This window comes from Clupea harengus, chromosome 24 (genome assembly GCF_900700415.2).
Source record: "Clupea harengus chromosome 24, Ch_v2.0.2, whole genome shotgun sequence".
Taxonomy (NCBI): domain Eukaryota; kingdom Metazoa; phylum Chordata; class Actinopteri; order Clupeiformes; family Clupeidae; genus Clupea; species Clupea harengus.
This window is the reverse complement of record NC_045175.1, coordinates 527,532-542,531: the sequence shown is the minus strand read 5'-3', so window position 1 is coordinate 542,531 and position 15,000 is coordinate 527,532. Positions and strand designations below refer to the sequence as shown.

The 15,000-nt window shown below is 44.7% G+C and overlaps 1 protein-coding gene across 1 annotated transcript in view; it reads left to right on the top strand.

Annotated features, from left to right (window-relative positions):
- The window catches only part of LOC105908858 (voltage-dependent calcium channel gamma-2 subunit), a 62,297-nt gene that overhangs the window by 30,481 nt on the left and 16,816 nt on the right, over positions 1–15,000 (top strand). The window contains exon 2 of the mRNA XM_031562335.2: positions 13,775–13,858. Coding sequence (XP_031418195.1) covers positions 13,775–13,858 — 84 coding nt within the window. The remainder of the gene's footprint in view (positions 1–13,774; positions 13,859–15,000) is intronic.

Genomic DNA, 15,000 nt, shown 5'->3' with positions numbered 1-15,000 from the left:
TGTGCGTGCTGATGTGTGTCAGTGGAAGCAACAGGGATGGCAATTATCCATTTTAAATTAGTTGGAAAAAATGGGGTGAGAACATCATTTAACAGTTTTCCAATTATCTTTCGTAAGCCTTGAAAAATCTCCTTTGTTAGTCGGCAGGAGTTTTTATGGGAAGAAAGTGGGGCGTCTGGGTCAGAGATTAGAAATGGAATAAAAATTACAACCGAAGGCCCTTATCTTGCCCATTATTGTTCAGGCACTTCAGTGGACGGCCACAGGGCCCTGAAGGGGGGTCCTCTGGCTGGTCATGGCCATTCCTCACAATAGGATTCCCGACCAGCTCAATTACAGTTATTTTTTCTTCCAGCACAGAGCTGAGAGTGTTTTTGTCTGTGTGCCCGACTGACTGAAATACTCACATAAAGAACTGAATTAGCTTGACCGACTCAGGAATGGTTCTCATGGTTCTCATCTCTGATTTAGAGGTTACTGAGCCAAACGGCCAACTTTGAGCATGTCCATCTGTTTGTTTGTTTGTTCATTTCATACAGTTCCTCTGTCCAGAATTACTGTTGGCCAAGGGTTTTCTCTAAAAACAGCCCATCATCAAAGGCTCTTTGTAGAACATTTCAAAGAAACATCTTTTTTTTAAATTAAATAGTATTTCATTTGTTGGCCATTCTTGTGGTCTTTTCTCTGTGTGGGAACAGGTGATTGGTGTCTGTGTGCCCTAGCCTGGCTAACCGTCATCTCACTGGGCTGCCGTGTTGTCATAGCAGCACACACACCTCTGTCGGAGAAGTAGCCGACTGGTATGACAGGTGCTGAAGTTGCCAGTTGTTGTCGTTGTTGTGGTGGATAGACGGTGATGTTTTTGGCTCTGTTGGCTGAGCTGTGAGGAGCACCTGTGGTGAAACAGGAAGTGAGAATTGGGTTCCATCTCCATAGCGATCATTAAGGAAGTCATGAGCTGCCTTCAGTCAACTGCTCTCAGTATCAGTTTTGCTTACAGCAGACCACATTCAACGTGAAGACCCTTTAGAACAGTGGTTCCCAAACTTTTTACAGTCCCGTACCCCTTCAGACATTTAATCTCCAGCTGCGTACCCCCCCCCGTTGAAAAAAAAAAAGTTTTCCTTTTCACCTATTACTTTAATTCCGTTTTAATCCGTTTCGGCTCATTTTGTTCACCCAGAGGTAGATTGATGGCTTAAAATGAGTGAATAATATGTGCCACAAGTGACCCAACCCTTCTAAGGTTGTTGTTTGCCAGCCATCAACAGAACAGAAGACTAAAAAAACATTATTTTAAGGCGATTGGGAAGATGAGCGAATTCATTTGACAGGCTACGGAGGTCTGTGTTGAATAGGGGGGCGTGGCCGGAGCGGAGTTCAGCACATACGTGACATTTTCTCAGTGGTTTTGTTTTCTAATTAATGATTGTTCATTGTTGCGATCGTTGTTGTGTCTATAAGAAAGAAATACAGCCTTGCAGGACAAAATACAGGGGAATTTGGGCGATTTTGATGCACAAAATGATGTTTCCGTCTGAAAGTTGCAATTCTGTTTCAAACGGTACATTCTGCGAATTCCGTCCGTTTTCTGTTATCGCGGAAATTTTCTCCCCGCGTACCCCCTGAACCACTTTGCGTACCCCAGTTTGGGAACCGATGCTTTAGAACAGGGGTTCTCAAACTTTTGCAAGCTGGGCCCCCCCAAAGCTGGTTAGGGGTAGTTGGGGCCCCCCCATCCACCCGCGGCCCGCCGCCACCGCCCTCAACTACACCACCATATATAGATAGATAGATAGATAGTGTATTGTTATTGATAGGCCTGACATGTCAAGGTTAGGCTATTGTTATTGTTAGGCCCATACAGACAATTATTATAACTATTTATTTTTATTATTGTTATTATTATTATCAGTAATAGTAGGTATTATTATAATTAATGATTATCGACCAATTATTATTATTGTATTATTATTATTATCATAATAATAATAAGTGGTATTATTGCTATCATTAGGATACTGTTATTATTATGGGCCTCTTGTGATCTTTACAAAAAAAAGAATGACGAAAGAGGGGAGATGCTTAAGTCTACTGTCACTCTTCAGCTGCTCTTTCATGTCTAGTGACAGCTCATCTGCTGAGCAGAGAAATGGATCCCGAACTCAGGCGAATGAACGGTAGTCCTCTTTGAAATAGGACCCAAACTGATTTCTGATATTCGGCGTGATACAGTGTAATTTGACATAGGAGCTAAACTCAGCACAATACCTATCATTATTCTAAACGTGTTGCGTGGCCGGCAAAATCAGTGTTTCGGCAATTGTATGGGGTTTGCCAAGCTTAGCAATTCTATGAGCAACTACATAAGATGCTCCAGACACTGCTTGGAGATAGTGGTATGCTTGGACATGGTGGTTCGTTGTTGCTGGAGGCCATCACGTTTATGTTTAAAGAAGTCAACAGGCTTCTCTTTCTGACTTTTACGAATCAGAAACTTGTCCATGTTGTGTTTGTTTGCTGATACAGCGTATGAAGTTAATAAAGTTCTAATTTCAACGTCGTGTTCTTGTATGTGTGGTTGTGAACGACTTGCACACGAACAATGGATAAGGCTGTGCTAGGCAATGATTCCTAACCAAACGAACTGTACACAATGTAGACAGGGACAGCACAAAATAGTATTCAAGTGCTGGTGTTTTATTTGTTGCGGTGGATGATCAAAAAATGTAAAGGTAGGCTAGGCGTTAAGGAGAAAAGGGCTAGCTGTAGTTGGAAAAGGTAGCTAGCTAGGCTAGCTCTCGGGGCTACGAGCTTTTCTAAAAGATTGTGGAGCAAATTACTCCTTAGAATAGGCTACGAATAGACCTACTGCAAGTGCAGTAAGGTATTACTAAGGAAGGAGTGAGTCTTTAAAAATACTGTTTATAAAGCAATGAATATCTGAATGATAGAGGAAACAAGAGAAATTGCACAAACTCTGCAAAGTGTCGTCTCAGGGTGAGCGCTTACCTCCATGCCTGCGTTTTGTTTTTATACTCGGAAGCGGAGGTGCTACTCGCGTTGAAATGATAATACTCCGTTTTGATTGGTGGATCAGGAGCAAAACAGTATTTGATTTGTTTGGGTCAGTCCAGCCCCTTGCATTTCGCTACTGAGGGAGCTTTCACTAACCAGTGACAGGTCGGCGGTTTTTTTTTTCTTTCTCCGTCTGTGACATCGCGCCCCCCCTGGAGAGTGTTCGCGCCCCCCCAGGGGGGCGCGCCCCCCACTTTGAGAACCACTGCTTTAGAAGAACTGCTAATGTATTACAATGTGTGCTTGCAGGTTCACATGCAGACATTTGTGTCTCTGTGTGCTTAGTTGTGACTGCTATGAGGAAAGAGATTGGTTTTGACTTTTAGCAGAGACTGCATTTAGCCAACTAAGCATCTTAAGCAGAAAATGAGGGTCTGATGAATAGTCTCTCTTTCTCCATTTATCTCCCCCACCTCTCTCCCTCTCTCTCTCCCTCTCTCTCTCTCTCCCTCTCTCTATCCCTCTCTCTCTCTGTCTCTCTCTCTCCCTCTCTCTCCCTCTCTCTCTCTCTCTCTCTCTCTCTCTCTCTCTATATATATATATATATATATATACTGTATATACATATCCCTCTCTCTCTGGTCATGACATGACAGTTCAATTACTCATTGGGTAACACTCTAAGCTGAGGATCCCTTAACAAACATTAATTAAACACATTAACATGAGCCGATTATTTATAGTGCCATTTGACATTACATATGATTTCCATACGTTGGTGTTATGGTTAGTTTACGTTTCCTGAACAAATACATCAAATAATGTAAGCTTTTTAATGTAAAGATTTACCCTTACTTTCTTACGCTGTCCTAAAGATACCTTCAGAGACAGACAATAATATGAGATTGTTTATGTGAGATACTCACAGCATACATAAAGTATCAGCTCTCTGTCTGCCTATCTGTCATTTGGCTGTCGTTTGCGTGTCGTTTGCCTGATCAGTATGGCAAGAATGAGAGATGGGACATGCAACTGTATGGGGATTCAACCTTCGGATCCATTAACACCATGGGCTTTGAATATAGTGTCAGGTTTGTTTTTTCTCTCTCCGTGTGTGTGTGTGTGTGTGTGTGTGTGTGTGTGTGTGTGTGTGTGTGTGTGTGTGTCAAGACTGGAATCATGTTGCACAAGGAGATATGAGGGATCAATGAGAGAGTGAGCTTAGATAGAGGGTCCAGTTTGAGTCATAGGCCTCTGTGAGGTTCTCAGTGATGAGATGAAACTCTTGAAAAGAAAAAAAGAGTAAAAAAAAGAGAAGAACAAAATAGTTTTTTGGTACAAAATGAGATGACCTGAACTGAAATTGCTCACTCACTCACTCTCACTTGCGCGCTTTCTCTCTCTCTCACACATACACACACACACACACACACACACACACACACACAGATTTTCAGAGCCTCTCAGGTGTGTGTGTGTGTGTGTGTCTTACGAGGCTGCTTCTCTGCTGTACTCAGGTGCTTTTAGAGAGGCCTTGTAATGTTGTAAGTCTTACAGATGTCTACAGTTGGTCAGGGGAGTTGTAACTGTAATTGTGTGTGTGTGTGTGTGTGTGCGTCAGTGTGTGTGTGACAGAGAAAGAGTTGTTGGTGGATGGTGGTCGAAATAGAGTATGAAGCATAAAATTGTGAACCCAGGAAATGTAGAGTGGTCTGTCCTCCCATAAGAAAATCATTTAAAAAATGTTTTGAATAAGCTCTTAAATGGTGACTTCTTGTGCATTTTGGGAAAACTAACTGACAAATTGAGACTTAAAACTTATGAGACTGACTTTCAACAGATTCAAACTTATGAGACTGACCTCCAACAGATTCAAACTTATGAGACTGACCTTCAACAGATTCAAGGTATCACATATTACTCCATTCAAGCATTATACAATCGTGCTCTTACTGATAATTGTCAAATGGCTGTAGAACATACTGGAATTTCACTTAGGCTAAATGCGTTGACATTGGTTATGTTCCTGTCTGGGGTTTGGACAACATAAACAGTACATTTACATTTACATTTAGTCATTTAGCAGACGCTTTTGTCCAAAGCGACGTACAAGGGAGAGAATAGTCAAGCTACGAGCAATAGAACCTGGTGTAACAATAAATAAATACTACTTTAATAAATAAATACTACAGTATTCCTGCCTCAGCAGAACACAAACAAGACTTAATCAAATGAATTAAATGTGTTACCAACGAAGGTAAATAAAACAAACATGAACCAAAACTAAAGCACAGGGAGAGGCCAAAGTAACAATAAGTAACAGAAATACCAAATACCCTTTTTTGAGTGGAATAAATCTGACCTTCCACAAAGCAAAGGTCAAACATCAGAAATGAATCTCATCCTATGAAATAGGAGGGCAAAAAGTAGAAGAAATATCTCCCAATCTCACTATACAAGGTTCAAATTCAATTTAGATATTTACAAACCTTTTCCAAAAACAACTGCAACTTGATACACTTCAACATATCCAGAAAACAATTGATTTCAATAACATCAAAGATCAACATTTAATAGAACCATGAGTTTCAAATAAGTATGTCCCCAAACAATATCCAGTTGATAAAGCCTGTTTTCTCTATTCAAAGGCAATTCAATATTCACAACCATAACAACTAGCGGTAGCCAACAGTTGGGAAACACCTGTTCTCTTACCTTGTTAGCTGACGCTAGCTAGCTAAGTCGTTCACAAGCCTTAATCCTTAATGTAAAATGAGCTAGCTCAAATAATTAGCTAACCGTCGCTAAAAAGCTAGGAAAAATGGCAAGGGAAAATGATGGCTCTCGTACCAGTACCTCCAAAAAAGACACGTGTCTTCAAGACACGGTTTTCTGGTACAGAACTGCACTTTTTCTTCACAGAACATGAGGATGCAAGGATCCTGTAAACCACTTTCGTTCATCGATCTTTATCGTTGATCGTTGTAATAATCTCTCTCATTGTTTGAATGCACATAATAACCTAGCATAACTGTAGAGCTAATAGGGACCTGCAGAATGTGGATATTGATCAAACACTGTGATTGGTCAGACCTACTGCCAATCATCTTCACATGAACATGCAAGTACGTGCACAATTGATTCAAAACAGCCAGGCGGCACTTCCTTTTCAAAACCTTCCATGCCAATGACATGTACTTCCTGTCATTTTAGATTTGCCCAGTGGGGGCCACTGTGTCCAGCTGACTTTGTCAGTTTGCTGTCAGTTTGTCTGTACAATACGAAGCAACACAGTCAAGTAATCAATCATTAAATACAACAGACACACACAGTTTGAATCCATGAGTGTCTTTTTTTGTGAATTTTTTATTAAGGACTGCTTCCTGTGTGAAGGATGAAGCGTCCCTGGAATGAGGATATGAGTTTGTGTGTACATGTGCCTGCATGTGTGTGTGTGTGTGGGTGTGTGTATGGGAGAGGTGATGTTTTTAGTAACAGGAGCAGAAAGGAAGAGATGTTGGGATATTATAGAAACATTGGCTGTAAGGATTCATTGCGTGTCTTTGCACGAGAGGGGATGAGAAAGAGGGAATGAGAAAGAGAATGCTGTCAAGACCTCTAAGAAATCACTGCAAAGCAGCACTAAGCAGAAAGTGTGTCTCTGTGTGTGTATGTGTGTGTGTGTGTGTGTGTGTGTGTGTGTGTGTGTGTGTGTGTGTGTGTTGAGGAAGGGGGGGGGGGGGGGCACATGCGCATGTGCAGAAGGCGTACATTTCTGCCAACTCAGTCATAAATGATTCAGTTCCCTAGAGTATATGCACATGTGTGTGAGTGTGAGCTTGCAAGTGGGAGGGAGAGAGAGAGAGAGAGAGAGAGAGAGAGAGAGAGAGAGAGCATGTGAAGGTATATAACATATGCATATGCTTTGTAGTAGCGTGGGTGGGCACATGATAGAGAGAGTGAGAGAGATTGTGTGTCTCTGTGTGTGTGTGTGTGTGTGTGTGTGTGTGTGTGTGTGTGTGTGTGTGTGTGTGTGTCTATGTGTGTGTGTGTGTGTGTGAGTGTATGTGTGAGTGTATGTGTGTAAGACTCCCTTGTCTTACATCATGTATGATATGTATGAAGAGGTGGAGTGTATTCATTATGAATAAAATGGAAAGGAGTGACAGACATATGGAGTTCCAGGAGATGTGTGTGTGTGTGTGTGTGTGTTTGTGTGTGTGTGTGTGTGTGTGTGTGTGTGTGTTTGTGTTTGTGTTTGTGTGTGTGTTTCTGTGGCCATACATTTGGAGGGTGGCTGCTGTTCTTGCATCCATCAATCACCAGTTAACAAGGGTCCCTTTAATTGCAGTGGATGGGGAGGGCATGTAATTGCAAGTGCAGCTAAACCTAATAGAGGACACATAAACACACACACACACACACACACACACACACACACACACACACACACACACACACACACACAATCTCTCTCTCTCTTTCTTTTCTCTCTATCTTATTCTGTCGTGAACACAAACACACAGGGACTTCTTTAATGAAGACGTGAAGACTACCAATCACCCTCCTCCTCTTCATCGTTGCCCTTTGTATTCCTCTGTCTGTCTCTGTCTCTCCTCTTCCTACCTGTCCTCTCCTCTAATGTCTGCTCCTCAGCCTCATTACTCTCTGTTACCCAGCACCCTCCCTCTCTCCATCTCTCCCTCCATTCCTCTCTCCATCCCTCCATCCCTCTCTAATGAACTCAGCAGACATGTTGTTATGGCCTTCTGACCTCAGTGGTGTCAAGATCCACACACGCTATGTGCCTGCTTCTGTTGGTGGCGTGTGTGTGTGTGTGTGTGTGAATGAGTGTGTGGGTGGGTGTGTGTGTGTGTGTGTGTGTGTGTGTCTGTGTCTGTGTGTGTGTGTGTGTGTGAGTGTGTGTGTGTGTGTGTGTGTGTGTGTGTGTGTGTGTGTGTGCTGGATATATCGGTGTGCAGTGTGTGTTGGTATGTAGGCCTGTCAGTGTGATATATGTGGTGGAGAATGTGTTCGTGTATATGTTTTAATGACATCATAATATTAAACCTAAGGATTGTAAATGATTAATGGGGAACCATTCTGTGTGGTCGTCATTTTTATGTAGGTGCAATAAGTGGACTCCATGACCGTGTGTGTGTGTGTGTGTGTGTGTGTGTGCGTGTGTGTGTGTGTGTGTGTGCGTGCGTGCGTGCGTGCGTGCGTGCGTGCGTGCGTGCGTGCGTGCGTGTGTGCGTGTGTGTGTGACTATCTGTTTCCATGACTATGTGTGTGTGTGTGTGTGTGTGTGAGAGAGTGAGTGAGTGTGTGTGTGTGTGTGTGTGTGTGTGTGTGTGTGTGCGTGCGTGCGTGCGTGCGTGCGTGCGTGCGTGCGTGCGTGCGTGCGTGCATGCGTGTGTGTGTGTGTCTGTGTGACTATCTGTTTCCATGACTATGTGTGTGTGTGTGTGTGTGTGTGTGTGTGTAAGAGAGAGAGAGACTATCTGTTTCCATGAGTCTGTGTGTGTGTGTGTGTGTGTGTGTGTGTGTCTGTATGAGGGAGAAAGAGAGAGGGGGTGGGGGGTGGAGAGAGGTGTGTGTGTGTGTGTGTGTGTGTGTGTGTGTGTGTGTGTGTGTTTCCCTGACTGTGCTAAAGGTGCAGTCTGTGATTCTAATCCTAAACACGTTTTCATTTAATTCAGTTAATTGTGCCTCCCAGTCCTCTAGCTGTCCGCTCAGTGTTGGCACTCAGACAAACTCTGGGGTTGGTTCGTACACAGCCCCGCCCGCCTCTGTAAATGGGAAACATTTTCGGACCGAGCCATAAACAATCCCAGCCAATCAACATGGTGCTTCAGCAGCACAGAAGGGAGGGGTCTAATTTGATTGGCTGTTGAGCTCAAACAAGCTTTTAGCGAAACCAAAACCAACCGCATCATTAACAAGGTGTGAACACTATGTGTGTTTTCTATTTAATGTTATTGAAGAAGTGCCATACTTGTGGCGCCTGTGTAAAGTAGTGCAGTGCAGTGCCATACTTGTGGCGCCTGTGTAAAGTAGTGTAGTGCCATACTTGTGGCGCCTGTGTAAAGTAGTGTAGAGCCATACTTGTGGCGCCTGTGTAAAGTAGTGCAGTGCCATACTTGTGGCGCCTGTGTAAAGTAGTGCCCTGGCTCTCTTTGTGAGTGGTGGGGGATTTATCCAGTTCAAAGCAGCAGCAGCAGCAGCAGCAGCAGCTCTCTCTCTTCAGTTGGTAGCGCTGCTGTGTGTGTATGGTTTGGGTTTCCACACTCTCTGAGTCTCTCTCATGAGTGGCATGTGAGTGTTGGTGCTGCTGGTGTTTCATGTGGAGAGCGCTGGCTGGCTGGAACAGGTGTTGACAGGGGGGGGGAGACCTGTGGATACACACACAGTCAGCACTTTTTACCACAGCCACCCCACTGCTCTACTCCTCTCCACTGGTGATGACTGCCAACACCATGCGCTCTCTTTCTCTCCTTTCCCCTCCTCCACTCTCTCTCTCTCTCTCTCCTTTCCCCTCTCTCTCTCTCGCTCTCTCTCCTCCCCCCGTTCTCTCTCTCTCGCTCTCTCTCTCTCCTCCCCCCCCTCTCTCTCGCGCTTTCTCTCTCTCCTCCCCCCTTCTCTCTCGCGCTTTCTCTCTCTCTCCCCCCTCTCTCTCGTGCTTTCCCTCTCTCTCCTCTCCCCCTCTCACTCTCTCTCTCACTCTCACTCTCTCTCCTCTCAATTTACAAATGGCACAGCTCAACACTGTGGTGGTTTATTAGCATACCTCAAACAGCTCCTCTCAATGATAGCAACGCAATAATAGCAGCAATAAGGAGTTCGGTGCCAACACTAACTTAAGCTAACTACCTAAAAGGCATGCAAAAACCTTGCAAACACCACCCAGTTGGCACTGATAGAAGCTTGCCAACACACTAACTGGTGTCTTTTGGCATTATAGCTGGCAGTGTCATGCTGTGAATGCTTTTCTTCCATTTTTGCAGGATGAACACAGAACTACATAGGGCATGTCCTGGATGGCTAGTGGGAAAGGCACAAGTGTTTAGCTGTCCTTCACATGACCAGATGCTATCAAAATGAATTTGAGGATGATACCAAAACTAGTTGCCTATAAAACCAGACCTCAAAAAGTGTCAAATTGTTGCATAGTGTTACTTCAACACCGCGATGGAGAGCACTGATCACATCAGGATGGCCTAGAAAGGGAGAGGGTATAGGGAGATACTCTTTTCTCAGAAGTACAGTTGCCCTATGTTTTTGGGATGGGATACAACATCTGTGTTCGGTCTGAACGAGAAGCCATTCGGAGAAGTGCGTGTGTTGGCGGATGTGTGTGTGTTAACTGTCACAGTCATCCAGACTGCACTGTTGTGTCTCTAGCAGTGTGGGAGGGACATGCACACACATACACACATACACACACACACACACACACACACACACAAATGTGTGTGTGTTTGGCAGGCTAATGTAGTTCCTGGCTGGCTGTCACTGTCAGATTGTTCCATATCTGATTGGACATTGTTCCAGTGCAGCTTGTGATGAAACAGCCCTGAGATTTCTGTACTCTGTGACTGTGTGGTAATATGAGCCTTTAATCACAGCGTTATCACACTGTATGAGGACTCCTGTCTAAAGTTAGTGGACACAGCGTTTCTCTCTCTCTCTCTCTCTCTCTCTCTCTCTCTCTCTCTCTGTCTCTCACACACACAGACACACACACAAACATTTATAAATACTCAATTAATCACAAACACACTTACAGTACCATATGTTAATATCTGTTTAGTGAAGGTATGGGAACTCCTGTAGTGAATTGTAGCAAAGTAACAACACAGAAAGTGTGCCTGTGAGTGTGTGTGTGTGTGTGTGTGTGTGTGTGTGTGTGTGTGTGTGTGTGTGTGTGTGTGTGTGTGTGTGTGTGTGTGTACGCGCGCCCAGGCATACACGCGTGTGCTCATGTGTGTTTGTGCAGCAGGTTTTTGGAGTCAAACAGGAACTCGGCGTGACCTCAATCAAGCGCGGGGCACTGAGACTGGAGCCTGAGGCGGTGTGCAGGGACGCTGGGTACACAGCAGAAAGGCACAGAGGCGCACTCAACACGGAAGCCTGACACACAGGGCTCCACGGAGGCAGTGTCCCGCTCACACTCCTTGTAACAAAGCGCACTCAAATAGAACACTTACAACCGAATACTCAAATATAAGTGTTGTTAACATAGTGTCCTCAAATATAACACTTGTAACAGCAGACTCAAATATAAGTGTTGTTAACTTAGTGTCCTCAAATATAACACTCGTAACAGCATACTCAAATATAAGTGTTGTTAACATAGTGTCCTCAAATATAACACTTGTATTAGCATACTCAAATATAAGTGTTGTTAACATAGTGTCCTCAAATATAACACTTGTAACAGCATACTCAAATATAAGTGTTGTTAACATAGTGTCCTCAAATATAACACTTGTATTAGCATACTCAAATATAAGTGTTGTTAACATAATGTCCTCAAATATAACACGCGACACAGCATACTCAAACATAAAAATGTGCTTGACACAGCATACTCAGATCTAACACTCGTGACAGCATTCTCAAATATATATCAGCCCACTCCAATATAGGTGTCCTTAACAGAGGCAGACATGCTGGTGAAGAGGCCTTCTCTAGTCACAGTTACAGCTGATTTCAGCTTTCAGACCTCTGACAGAGTGATGACAGAACACTGAAAGAACAGTGAGAGAACACTAAAAAGCGTCCAGAGAGCAGGCATACAATGGTGCACTCCTCTCTCGTCTCTCCTCTACTCTCTCCGCTCCTCTCATCTCTTCTTGACACACTCCTCTCTTCTCTCCTCTTCTTTCCTCTCCTCTCCTCTCCTGTCCTCTACTCTTCACACACGCTCCTCTCTCCTCTCTCCTCTCCTGTCCTCTCCTGTCCTCTACTCTTCACACATGCTCCTCTCTTCTCTCCTCTCCTGTCCTCTACTCTTGACACACGCTCCTCTCTTCTCTCCTCTCCTCTCCTGTCCTCTACTCTTGACACACGCTCCTCTCTTCTCTCCTCTCCTCTCCTGTCCTCTACTCTTCACACACACTCCTTTCTTCTCTCCTGTGCTGTCCTCTCCTATCCTCTCTTCTCCCCCGCTCACCTCTCCTCTCCTCTCCTGTGCTCTACTCTTGACACACGCTCCTCTCTTCTCTCCTCTCCTCTCCTGTCCTCTACTCTTCACACACACTCCTTTCTTCTCTCCTGTGCTGTCCTCTCCTATCCTCTCTTCTCCCCCGCTCACCTCTCCTCTCCTCTCCTGTGCTCTACTCTTGACACACGCTCCTCTCTTCTCTCCTCTCCTCTCCTGTCCTCTACTCTTCACACGCACTCCTTTCTTCTCTCCTCTCCTCTCCTCTCCTGTCCTCTACTCTTCACACACACTCCTCTCTTCTCTCCTGTGCTGTCCTCTCCTATCCTCTCTTCTCCTCCGCTCACCTCTCCTCTCCTCTCCTCTCCGCTGACTGGCTGAGCTCCAGGGCAGACTGCAGCATCAGAGAAGCCCTCATCAGCCCCCCACCGCCTCTGCCTGTTCCCCTCTGCTGGAGGTCCACCCGGCACAGACCAGACAAGCACTATGGTGCTGATGGTGATTGCCTCTGCGTGTGTGTGTGTGTGTGTGTGTGTGTGTGTGTGTGTGTGTGTGTGACTTGGATGTTTCGCTGATTGGCAGAAAGGGTACCAAAGGGGCACAGAGGGTCTTAGAATTGCAGACTTACTTAAAGCATTGTGCAAAAATAAAGGATGGTGTGCTTTCAAAACATGCCGTGGGATCCTCTGAGAAATATTATGAAGTAGACTCAGACTGAAAGAAATGAGATACACAGTCACAGGCAAGGGGTTGTTTTGTGTTGTTCTACTTACTTCTGTACTGCTTGTGGGTTACTAATTAACAGGACATATATTATTGTTAAGGACCTGTGAAGATTTGCTGAAGGGAACGGCATATGACTAGGCCCTCCTGGCACTGGTATACAGTTACGCAGCTCTTCGTCGTTGACAGTTGATCTAGGGCACACGGTGAGATGTTTTGTTCGCCTTTAGATTAGAACTATGGTGTCCAGGAAAGACCAAAAAGCACACATTTGTCTGCAGTGGCTATACAAGTCATGCCTGTTTTTTTTCCTCCCTTCGAAAAAATATGAAAAAATGACCTCTGATATTGGCTCTCCACTGACACAGAAGTCTGTTCTGTTTGTGAGCAGTTTGCCACTCTGAGAATGACGATGATTCATTTTTAAGGTGAAGGCAGTGCTACATAGGCAATGACTCTATCCCTCTCTGCATTATGTAATTACCTGTCTGCATCTCTCTCTCTCTCTCTCGCTCTCTCTCTCTCTCCCTCTCTCTCTCTTCCTCTCTCGCTCTCACTCTCATTCTCTCTCTCTCTCGCTCTCTCTCCCTCTCTCTCTCTCTCGCTCTCTTCCTCGCTCTCTCTCTCTCTCTCTCTTCCTCTCTCGCTCTCACTCTCATGCTCTCTCTCTCTCTCTATCTCTATCTCTCTCTCTCTCTCTTCCTCTTTCTTTATCTCTCATCTGCCCCCACACACCCTTCCTACCCTCTCTGTCTTTGACACACACACGCACACACACACACACACACACACACACACACACACGCACACACGCACACACAAACACACACACAGTTGGTCTAAGTTTTTGTCCTTCTCTGTTTGCAGGTAACTTTAAAGGGCTGTGTAAACAGATAGACCACTTCCCTGAAGACACGGACTACACAGCAGATGCTGCTGAATACTTCCTACGTAAGTCCACTCTCTTATCTCTCTCTCTCTCTCTCTCTCTCTTTCCTCTCTCTGTCTCTTCTCTCTCTCTCTCTCTCTCTATCTGCGTGTGTGTATTTTATGTGTGTGTGTGTGTTGGGGGGCAGGTATACAGATGGGTGTAAAGATCTGTACAAGCCAGCCTGGTTATCTATATTTCTCTGTGTGTGTGTGACAGCATTGTACCCTTTCCGTGTGTGTCATGGTCAGAGGTTATTGCAAGACCTTGTACTAGGATGGGGAGGAGTGAAGATGTGGAGGTTGGGACGAAGTGAGAGGAGAGGAGAGGAGAGGAGAAGAGAGGAGATGAGAGGAGAAGAGAGGAGAAGAGAGGAGAGGAGAGGAGAGAAGAGGAGAAGAGAGGAGATGAGAGGAGAAGAGAGGAGAGGAGAGGAGAGGAGAGGAGAGGAGAAGAGAGGAGAGGAGAGGAGAGGAGAGGAGAAGAGAGGAGAGGAGAGGAGAGGAGAGGAGAGGAGAAAAGAGGAGAGACAGTCCCGACTGGACCAGATTCGCTTTACTGTTTGCCAATTAGGACGCTCACGTCTATAAATACTACGGCCGGCCCCTCCTATATGGGTCAAATCTCTGCCATCCACCATACCACCACCCCTGATATCACCAGCCTACCCCCTGCAGCATCTCTCTACTGAGGGACAACTAAAGTTGGACAGAAAATGTGCTCCAATTGTGCACTGTGATCCCGCCTGATCAGCTAGTGTCAAGACTAGGAGTTTTTATTAGTTTTACTATGAGTAAAGGTACTCTAGACAGATTTCCCCATGTTGACACTATTCTTTACAAGCGTGTGACAAGTTGTGATCATTTGTTATTTGTGGCACGATAATACATGACCTCAAGTGTTTTACTGCGTGCATACAACAGCTATTTAAAGTATAGAAAAAAATCAAAGCATGACACTCAAAAATATTGTTTCCAATTTTATTTGAAAATAGAACTGCCACCACAAATGGCGTGTTGCTCTGCAATAAAGTAGCAATTTGAACAAAAACAAATGCTGTTGCAGTGTTAGCTAGATAACAGAATTATACAAGTATGGACTAACTACGTGTCACGGTGGCTCAGGTGCTTGCACTGCCGCCTCACAGCAAGAAGGTCATGGGTTC